The sequence below is a fragment of the Gobio gobio genome (assembly GCF_949357685.1).
Source record: "Gobio gobio genome assembly, chromosome: 16".
Taxonomy (NCBI): domain Eukaryota; kingdom Metazoa; phylum Chordata; class Actinopteri; order Cypriniformes; family Gobionidae; genus Gobio; species Gobio gobio.
In genome coordinates this window covers 29,436,098-29,446,588 of record NC_137109.1, presented here as the reverse complement: position 1 = coordinate 29,446,588, position 10,491 = coordinate 29,436,098, and the positions used below count along the sequence as shown (strand labels likewise).

The following is a 10,491-nucleotide window of genomic DNA, read 5'->3' as shown; positions in this document are numbered from 1 at the left end:
TGTATTCAATTTTATTTTTTATTTTTTTTTATTGTTGAGACGTTTGGGTTAAAATGAATCTTGGAAGTTGTGCGCTACCACCTCATTGTTCAGTAACGCTGCCTTCACGTGCTGTCGGAAATTTCCTACTTCCCACTTCTGAAGTCGTGATTACCATCGCATTCAAATTTTCACTTCATACTGTCGATTTTTTAAGTAGGAAACTAGTATTGACGATAATTCCGATATAACGTGAAGGTAAATAAAATATGTAATAATTTTTTTCTGTTCGCTACGTATGTCTCTTTAAATGCACGTGAGCAACCGGAAGTGCGATTAGTGCGGCGGTGATGACGCAGCGCTCATTGAGGAGTGCTTCACGCGCTTTAGCAGTGGCTTGATCGGTTTGTGCTCGAGTGAAAATGGCTTCGTCCTTTTGGAAAGGTGTTGTCGGTGTAGGCCTTTTCGCCTTGGCACACGCAGCTTTTTCAGCGGCACAGCGTAAGTATTGTTCATCCAGAACCGAGAGCTAGTTGGACAGACATGTGGTTGTTCAGTAAGCGGTAACGTTAGCTGATTGTGGTCCGGCGGTGAATGCGGCCTCTCTGTCTGCAGAGCTCAGTGTGCATGACAGCTTCAGCAGGGCTCAAACCCGAGTGAACTGCCTATGTAGACAGCATTTTGGAGTGTGTGCGAACACGTACATTATGTCCAGAAACGCTGTCTTGGTAGGCAGCTCACTAGGGTTCGAGACACAACCTTATAACAGCACAATGCACGCGAAAGAAGTTATTTTCTAACACAAAGCACTGATCATGTCGCTCTGACTAAGACGTATGAAAGATCAGTGTTTGTGCGGTGCGTGTTTAGTTTTATCTGGCCGTTTATATAACGCAGTATAATTGGTATTTTAGAAGTAGTTCTCTGCGATGGAAACTTGCATTATTCAAGCCTTCCCTAAAGACGATGTGTTTATTTAACCTTCAGTAATGTCCATCAGCGCAACCAGCGTTTGTTTCCTTTCCCAATAATGCAATTTCACCTGCTATTTCTGCCGTATTGATGTCCGATTCGTTAATTTGATTCGGATCTCTTCATTGAACACATTCGTTCACGATTCAAAAACATGTTCAACTGAATCGATCCGGTAGCTTTCGACTCATTGAACCGAGAACCGTCTCTTTCAAGCATGTCCGACTCGTAATGAGCCGAGAAACGACGAATGAACAAAAAAAAAATGATAACCTTAATTAAACTACTACAAATAACAAACAGTTATTGCCATTGTTAAACACAACACATCCAATCACTATACATTGAAATACATATTTTTACAGAAAATGTACTATAATAAATATAACAATAATAATAACTATAATTTGCAAGTAATTTCAAGAGTTGTAAGGCATTCTTAATTTCAGATTTAAGGATTGAAATGAATTTTTAAATTTTCTATCAGCAAAAAAACCTGGAGCAACAAATCTTCCTTTGTGTAAAGAAACCTTGCCTATTATAAAAATATTATTAAAAAATCCATCCTCTTTGTTTTGCGCAACACGCTAAACTGTGATTAAAGCTGGTGGTATTTGTAACTAGCCACAGCTAATAAACTGATACGAGTATTTGTTGTGAACTGAGGATTTGACTAATGGTACCCTTATTAATAAAACAATCAAAAATACTAAATAGTAATATTTGCGAGTAATATTTCTAATTTTGTTATGGAGGTCTCCTAGAATATTTACATGCATCCAAGGTCAATCCTAAGTTTCTCATAATATGCATGGCACACAAGCTCTTTTCTCAGTGTTTGAAACTGCTTGATAAACGATTCAGTCTTTCTAAATCCCTGCTCTGATTGGTCAGATGGCCCGTCTGTTGTGATTGGTCACAGTGATATGAACAGTAACATTGGCGTAGGTTTTAGGATATGTATTCCAGTGCGAGTCCTCATCCTTTGGAAGTGCATGCAAAGGGGATTTGCAGTGCTGAAAACAGCACCTTCTCAACATATCGACTGCACATGTTGCTTCTCAATAACCACAGTGTTTGAGGGCGGTCAAAGTACTAAGTAGACATTGTTCGCAGGGAGCCAATGAAGACCATATGCTGGCATTATGCAAATTTGTGACAAACCTACATAGATCTGTTACGGAAGTGAGACTGGAATTGCTGATTGCTCATTTCTGCAGTTCAGAATTGATCCTTTCTTTTAGGAGACAGTGGGTCTTATTCACTAATAACTGTGGATTATTTCGTATTTGTACGCACAGGAGAACTTCTCATGAACAAATTCCACCTAATTCACAAAACGTTTGTACGCACATGAGTTTGTTCTTAACCGTGTTCTGATGTTAGTGAATTTGGAGTATTCTAAATGAGCACGAGGTTAGTCATTTGCATAAAATGTCTCCATATAAGGGCTTTCCACACACGCGTTCCTTACAGCCTTTCATCACTCTCGTCAAACTTTCCGCAGATGTGCTCGCGCCCAATCTTTGAGCAATGCCAAGGCCCAAGTGTGCCATTCTCACAATTAACACCTTTCATAAAGACCCAGATTACAGACTTGGCATTAGCCAGCTGTACACACACGCGTATATTTGCATTATTCCGAGAAACCTTTCAGCTGAAGCTATAACACATGCTTTTCCTACTCTTTAACTGGATATGATGGAATGTAGTATTTAAGATTAAATACAATTGTATTAATAGTTAATTTTATTATATAATTTTATATATGGATTATATAATGCAATTAATGCAACAAACTTCAATATAATTATAGTTGTGTTAGGATGAAATATAACTTAAGTGCTTTCTGCGTATGTGTGGTTTGTTCCTATATTTTTTTCTAAATTTAGAAATCATTTAATTACAAATTTGTGTTCTTAAAATCGTTTTCATCCACATTTCAAATTTGTGCATACACCTGTTTAGTGAATGAGACCCAAGAACTTGATTTGTTGTGCACTTTGATCTTTAAAACTTTGCAGTTTTTTTTTTTTTACATTCACAAACAGCTTTATTACACTGAAGGAAATGTAATATTAGAAAAAGCATAATAAGGGACCTTTAATGTGACTGGTATGTCAGGGACCATGTGATGTAATTATTATGATTTTTTTTAACCAATTCGAAACTGTCAGAAATAACTGATTTGTGGAATAACTCTGACTCCCCATGACTAGATGCAAACAGTTAGCACTAGTGACATCTTTTTGCATGTACTATCACTTGCAAAAAAGGCTTTGCATTTATATGCCAAGCATATACATTTATAAACTTGAGTGAACATGCAAAAAAAAATACAACTTTCAATGTGCAAGGATGGTGATATTGTGCTATTTCCGAGTGCTGTTTTGCGAAATCAGTAATACCCCTTTGTTTAGAGGAAAGGGTATAATGCCTCTCATACATCCTAAAAAGATTACTTTTTCTTTTTTCTAGACCGATCCTACATGCGACTGACAGAAAAAGAGAATGAAACATTACCTATAGATGTAAGTTACAACAAAAATACCAGACACTGATTATATTGAGTCACATGCATTTGTTTTTGCTCAATACAGCTTCTCTTGTGTTGTGTTTTCAGATAGTGTTACAGACTTTGTTGTCGTTTGTGATCACGTGTTATGGTATAGTACACATCTCAGGCGAGTTCAAAGATATGGATGCTTCTTCAGAGCTCAAAAACAAGTAAGCTGATGAGACCATAAAGTAATACCTGGCTGTATCAGAATGAAACTCACTTGCGTCTCTTTGTTTGCTCTAACAGGACATTTGACACATTGAGAAATCACCCGTCGTTCTACCTGTTCAATCACCGAGGCAGAGTACTGTTCCGCGCTCCAGAGCAGGAGCCATCCACTCCAAGCCCCCAGGCCTTGCCCTCCAATCCCCTGCGGTTACGCAAGCTGGAAAACTTTCATTGAGACTGGCCTTCCGTGGGCTGCCTTGCTCGGTTTCATTTTGTTTTTCATTTCTTAAATTTATTTGTTAGCTCCTTGGTTAGAAGGGGAAAATAAGCATATTTCCCTGTCTTTATGTATATGTGAACATGCTGTACAAACACGCATCTCTTGTGGTTACAATTTTGTCAATGGACTGTGCCAACTCCTTTTCCAGCTGATATGTTTGTAAATACTTGTTATTGCTTGGGAGTCTTAAGTCTGTAAGTTACAGCTGTAGCCCTCCGGTTGTCTGTCATGCACAGGGCATGAATCCCACCATGTACAATGTTGGTTTGCCATGCTTTTTGGCTGAACTGACCCCCGACTGCAACAGGTTCTTACCTGTACCCTTCTGAATTGAGGTTAATATTGTGGACCATAAATTGTATTTGCGTTCAGAAGCAGTAGCTCTGATTGCTGAACTTCTAAATTGAGCTTATTCAAATAATAATGAAAATAATTAAAACTGTTAACTTGTCTGAGCAGGGCCACAATAGCTGTAGAATAATAGCAATTCTAACAATACTGTGAACACTCAGTGGGAATGAATGGTACACGTGTTTTGAGGAGGGTGGGGGGAGGGCAATGTTTTCTGTTTTATTTCATGTTGAGACAACTCCTTATTTTTACCTTAATAAATTCTAAAATTTTATTGATGAATTTGTAATTTGGATTAAAACCACTAATTTTTGCCCCTTCATTTTAGAAGTCTGGTTTATACTGAATGTGTAAGAAACAAATATATATATAATAAGATTAAGCATGTTCATTTTACGCTATAGCCATTATGCAATGTCAAGTCCTGCTAACCAGTCAAAAAGTTTTTTATATCAAGCTGAGTTTTATGCTTCTGGATCTGAAGCGTTCAAGGACGATATGGGTGGATGTGATAAATCAACCTGGTTACCCATTGTTTTCCATGCAAGAATGGGCAGTTGAAATGGTCCAGTTTAAGCCTGTAATTATACTAATCCTTCACTAAGCTCCTTTTTTAGCAACCCACTTATCCCAGCACTGTTTAGTCTCTTCTGGTATTACTAGCTTATATGACATTGATTCAAACACTGATTGAGATCATATTACCTTTCGTGAGAATACCTGTGTATTATCAGTACTGTACTGCTGTAGTTTTACTTTGACATCATAAACTAATGCCTGTTCACACTAAGGACGATAACTATAACTAAAGGTATATCTAATAATAAATAAAAAATAGTGTGGCGTCCACACCACAACTAACAACGGCATGTTTTCCCCCAGCTGATGAACGGTAAAAACATTGACAGTCAATAATAATCATTTTGATTAAATTATTTAAAGTCGGCATGAAACGGAAGTTGAGATCGTCTTTCTCTCTTTTTCTCCTTATTGTGACGTTTATCCGAGTGAAACTGCTTCTGAAATTAGAAAAAATGTAGGGCGAGGCTTGATTTCGTCCATCGGGAATTGATTGGATCGTTCTTGGAAGTGGGGCGTTGCTAACAAAATGGAGGCAGATTTGAAGTTTGCACTGAGTAATTTTTACATTAAAGGTCCCATGGCATGAAATTTTCATTTTATGAGGTATTTCAACATTAATATGAGTTCCCCTAGCCTGAATATTGTCCCCAAGTGGATAGAAATGTTGATCGGTATAAAACCGAGTTCTGGCTGTCTTTCTCTGCCTTTGAGAAAATGACAGGCCAGACGAGCCAATCCTGAAGTCTCCTGGTTTGACGTCCAAGCAGGAACGGTTACCTCCCTTTCCCCCGCCCAGAGAATCTGGCACGCCCATGCAAACACTCGAGATCATTAAAGGGTAACTAAACCCTAAACCAACTTTTTTTAGTTAATGATCTGTAATACTGGGGCTTTATTAATGCTGTTCATTGATTCGAGTAAATGTTTTGACATTTGAGTATAAAGTGTTTTAATTCTATAAAATATGGTGTAAAACCGCCAAAGTGCTGCCCTCTTAAGGTTGAACGGTGGCTACTGCAGTTGAATTTTCCTATTGGACGTTGCGGTACATCGTGACGTAGGATGGTACCTCCAACGGCTCACTATCCGCGCCCCTAACACGAGCTCACCACGCCCTCAGAAATGTTTCCCCCAATCACACGATGAGAACGGCTTCACTCCAGTATGAACTGTCATGTTACATGAAGTGGAAACATTATGAATGAAACTCACTTGACACTTGCTTTAACATTGTATTGAAGAAAATACGGTTAAATAATGCAGTTGTCACTACACGTCAGGCTTTTCTTGCGATATTATTGCCGCGCGTCATGTGTACAGATAATTTTCATACAGACGACGCGCTTTCAAACCCTGACACAAGTGGTTGCCGCGGACGCAGATAGATTAGGTCAGTTCTCTTGCGCGGCTGCTTCACTAGCATCGTCGGCATCGGGAGTTAACGCAGTTTGAGCAGCGGCTCGCATTGATAAGGCTCCGGGTTTGTGTCTGTAACAGACAATCCACCCTCCTCCACTTCAGGTGAAGGTATGAGAAATGACCGCTCTGTTGCAAAGCTGGCGTCACTCCAGTCATTCTCCCTCTTTGCGACTCGCGAGTCTGACAGCTGTCAATCAACCCATCACTGCGGGTCTCAGGTGCACGCCCTCCGCTCAGCCCCGCCCTCGTTTCGTCCCCTCTGTGTGCGCCGGGCTCTGCCCACTTTTCCAGCATTTTTTGAAAATTGCCAGTGGGTGGAGTTAAGCTCTGAGCAGGGGTTTAGTTACCCTTTAACGTTACTTGTGAAGGAGTGAACACTGGCAGTTTATCAGTGTTTGGATGTACAAATGAAAACAGAAGTCTTTCTTCAGTTCCTTCTGATCTGTGATCATTGATTTCTTATGTGTAGCTTATTATTTATTATTTGTGGACACGCAGCGGCTTCTCTCTCTCCCGACAGAACAGTGTTTTCGTGTTTTCTATCTTGTGAGTCAGTGTTTTTGTACGTCCTCGTCGCGTCTATCGGTTCTAAAATGTGCATACAGTCTTTTCTGTTTAACATCAGCAGTAACATCTTTAGAGATAAACTTCACACACGCCGAAGCTCGGCCTCCAACATCCCCGACCCCCAGTACTGCATCTGGCCCACAGCGGAGGCACCAAACGCGGCGTGAGATTAAGCAGAAGGAGGGTAAGCGTGAGGGTATCCGGCTAGGCTAGCCAGCTTTCCCCACAATAAACTGGATTACATTCGATTACTGCTGTTGTGTCTTTGTTTGCGCTGTGTAAGTTACTCAATGCGCGTCAATGACGCTATTCATATGATTGGAACATATATAGAAATAATGCTATACTCAACACTTACTAACTCGTTCATCTCGCTGTAATGGTACATTCCATGTGTTACAAAGTTGGTAGAATAATGATGAAGAGGACTCGGTGTGACTGGGACTCGTGTTTATTCAGAACTCTCAGATACAAACACAATAAACTCGCGCTGACTGACAGCGCTCTCATAACTCAGTAGTTACTATAAATAACTTTGTTAGCAATCACTTCGTCTCCGTGATGTCCGGTTCGCGAACGAATCATTCTTTTGAATCGGTTCTTTTTAGTGAACCGAACCAGTTCACCAAATCGGACTGAATCGTTCTAAACGGTTCGCGTCGAGTCAGCGCTGATCCATAATTTACTAAAGTTACTAACTTTCTGACATGAGTGACAGCCCCTCCGACTAGAAATAAACTGATAAACTGAAGTATATGCTAGTAACTACAACAGTTCACCCTGAACTGAGACATGCTGAGAGAACTGATGAGAAGTGAACACAGGTCCATCCGTCTCTCTGGCAGACTCGTGCCTGCTCGTGCCTCGTTAAACCACGCCCCCTCCGCTCATTTAAAATGCAAAGATGTCAGCCAATCACAACAGTGGGCGTTTTTACTGAAGTCTCACAGCAGACACGCCTCTTGAAGCAGGGCAGTCAGCCACAGGGCAAACAGCAGTATAGAAAAAATGCCTTTTATTTCTAAATTATGACATTTTATGATGTAAAAATCATACTAATAATATAAGTACACCTCAGAAAACACTATAAAATAATAGAAAAATGCCATGCCATGGGACCTTTAAAAAAAGCTTTTATTTCTCATATATTTCTCTCTTTTTGCATCAAGTCCTTCTCGAAGAAGGTATTGTGTATACCGAGAAAAATGCACCTAACCACGATCAGTGACATGTTTCTGAGAGGAGGTGCAGAAACGAGACGGGGCGATAACCCCGCCCTCGCGCTATAGCACATGACCGGGAGAGAAGAGAGGTCGTTTCGATGGGGGAGGGAAAGTTAACATATTTGATTAAAGATTATAAGGGTAAATGAATTTTTTAAAAATAATGAAGTGCACAGATAAATCAGTTATAGTAAACACTACAATATTAATATAAAAATACGAATTGTAAAATTTGATTTCATGCCGCCTTTAATCTGAAATGCACGCGCATTTAAAACGGCAGGAGGCGACAAATAGCGCGCGTTTTGTAACAATAAATAGTTATCGTTATAGTCGTTCTTGGCGTGAAGCTTGGTCTTTGAATTATTATTTCAAAGTGGCTGAAAATCGTTGATAGGCTGAAATTTTAAGATGTAATTTACAATTGGTCAAAGGTTTGAACATGTTAACAATTTCTACAACTGCAAGGTGTCACTGTTTGCATCATAAATGCTTAGTTTTGACAATGTCTGATTCATTGCAGGCTCAGTGTTACAACAATATTACGGGGCATCACTCTGAGGCTGGTAAAAACTCAGCACTCAGTGTTGCCATTACGTGATATAGGCCTTTACAAATATGCGCCATCTGTTGTGCTTGGAAACGAGCAAGCTTATGAGCTAGCATACAACATGTGCCGCAAAACCCCATAATAGACAATTGTGGTATATTGAATAAGTTCTTAAAATTAGTAGGAAGTTGTTTAGTGTTATTTTTCTAATACTGTAAAATAGTATTTAATTCGTTATTTGTGTTTATGAGAAGAAAAGTATGTTTTGAGCATTTAGTGAATTCATTTTTTTTTTTTTTGTGAATTCATTATTTTCATTTACCATACGTCGTGACGTCATGGCACGCTAGTGTGGTGCGCGCCCATGATGTGCTTTCCTGGTAAATGCAGAGAAGAGAAGCCAGCCATCATATATATTCATTTTCTTGCTGATTTACAAGAGTACTACACAATCAGGTCTATTAACATAATGAGAGGTGCAGGTGTTAGAAGAGACAACCGAATGCAGAAAATCAGTATAAGAATATGGCAAGATGAAAACCAAACCATTCAAAATGACTACAGCTACTTACAGAGGGATTCTGCTGGTCTTAAAATGTCTTAATGAAGTCATGGCATTAAATGTTGCATGCACTGCAACAAAAAAGAAAAAGAATAAGAAAACCTTTCGTCCTCTGTATTTTGTCTTGTTTCCCAGTACAAATATCTTTCAAAAACACATTTACTGGAGAATCAAAATGAAGATATAAAGTCTTTCTGTGAAATTTAAACAAACAAAAAAAGAGCTTACAAATAGAAAAAAACAAACAAATATGTCAATGGGGTTTTGACTTTAGCTCTAAATTAAGTTGGTTTTTCTGAGCCTATTGGTAGATTTTTTTGTTTGTTTGTTTGTTTGTTTTAATCATAAATGGATTTCAGATCAATTTCACAGAAAACAATACTTTTTATTTATATCATTTTGCTTCTCAAGTAAATCTTTTTAGATATTTGCACTAGAAAACAAGATAAAAATACTGAGAAAGCCAGGATCTTTTTTTCCATCAGAAGGTACAGTAAAAGTTATTTCCATATTCTAGTGTGGAAGAATAATTTAAGCTTTAAGCTATTTGTTGTTTTGTTTTTGTAAAATTAATTGGTAACACTTTACAAAAAGGTTCATTAGTTAACTACATTAGCTAACATGAACTAACAATGAACTGCATTAGTTCATTTGCATTAGTTCATTTGTTTATCTTTGTTAATGTTAATTAACATTAGTTAATGCACTGTTAGCTAACATGAACAAACCATGAACAGCTGTATTTTTATTAACTAACGTTAACAAAAATTAGCAGTATACAAATATTCAAAAATCTGTCTTGTAAGTTAGAGCAGATCATTTATACTTCAACCAAAGCATAAATCATTTCAAATTCAGTCTATTCTATGCAAAATATCGACTTTAAAGGCAACCACTTTATAATCAAATATTACAATTTAATACATTTAAAAATGTGATTTACTTCTGTGATGGCACAGCTGAATTTTCAGCATCATCACTCCAAACGTTTCTTCTCATTATCAGATAAAGACAGTTTGAAACCATACACTTTTTCAGGATTCTTTAAAGAATTGAAAGTTCAAAAGAACAGCATCTATTTGAAATCTTTTGTAACATTGTGAATGTCTTTACGGTCTTTTTTCATAAATGTAATGCATCCTTGCTAAATAAAAACATAATTTTTTTAATTGACCACAAACTTTTGAACAGTAGTGTATATGTATATAGAATATACAATATTGCACACATTTTCCTTTGTAATGTTTGTTTTTATTTTTCATTTTCATTGTTTTTATT

General features: G+C 37.9%; 1 protein-coding gene across 1 annotated transcript; it reads left to right on the top strand.

Moving 5' to 3' along the window:
• Positions 1 to 306: 306 nt before the first annotated feature.
• Positions 307 to 5,477, top strand: mmgt1 (membrane magnesium transporter 1). The gene is made up of 4 exons (XM_079838425.1): positions 307 to 480; positions 3,430 to 3,482; positions 3,575 to 3,678; positions 3,758 to 5,477. The coding sequence occupies exons 1-4, from the start codon at positions 402 to 404 to the stop codon at positions 3,912 to 3,914; spliced, it is 393 nt and encodes a 130-aa protein (XP_079694551.1). The 5' UTR covers positions 307 to 401; the 3' UTR covers positions 3,915 to 5,477.
• The last annotated feature ends 5,014 nt before the right edge of the window (positions 5,478 to 10,491 follow it).

Bases quoted from the DNA above. Each gene is read 5' to 3' on its own strand.
- mmgt1 (XM_079838425.1), top strand. From the start codon at position 402: ATGGCTTCGTCCTTTTGGAAAGGTGTTGTCGGTGTAGGCCTTTTCGCC. The intron at 481-3,429 runs GTAAGTATTGTT...TCTTTTTTCTAG, and splicing joins AGCTTTTTCAGCGGCACAGC to ACCGATCCTACATGCGACTG. The intron at 3,679-3,757 runs GTAAGCTGATGA...TTGCTCTAACAG, and splicing joins TCTTCAGAGCTCAAAAACAA to GACATTTGACACATTGAGAA.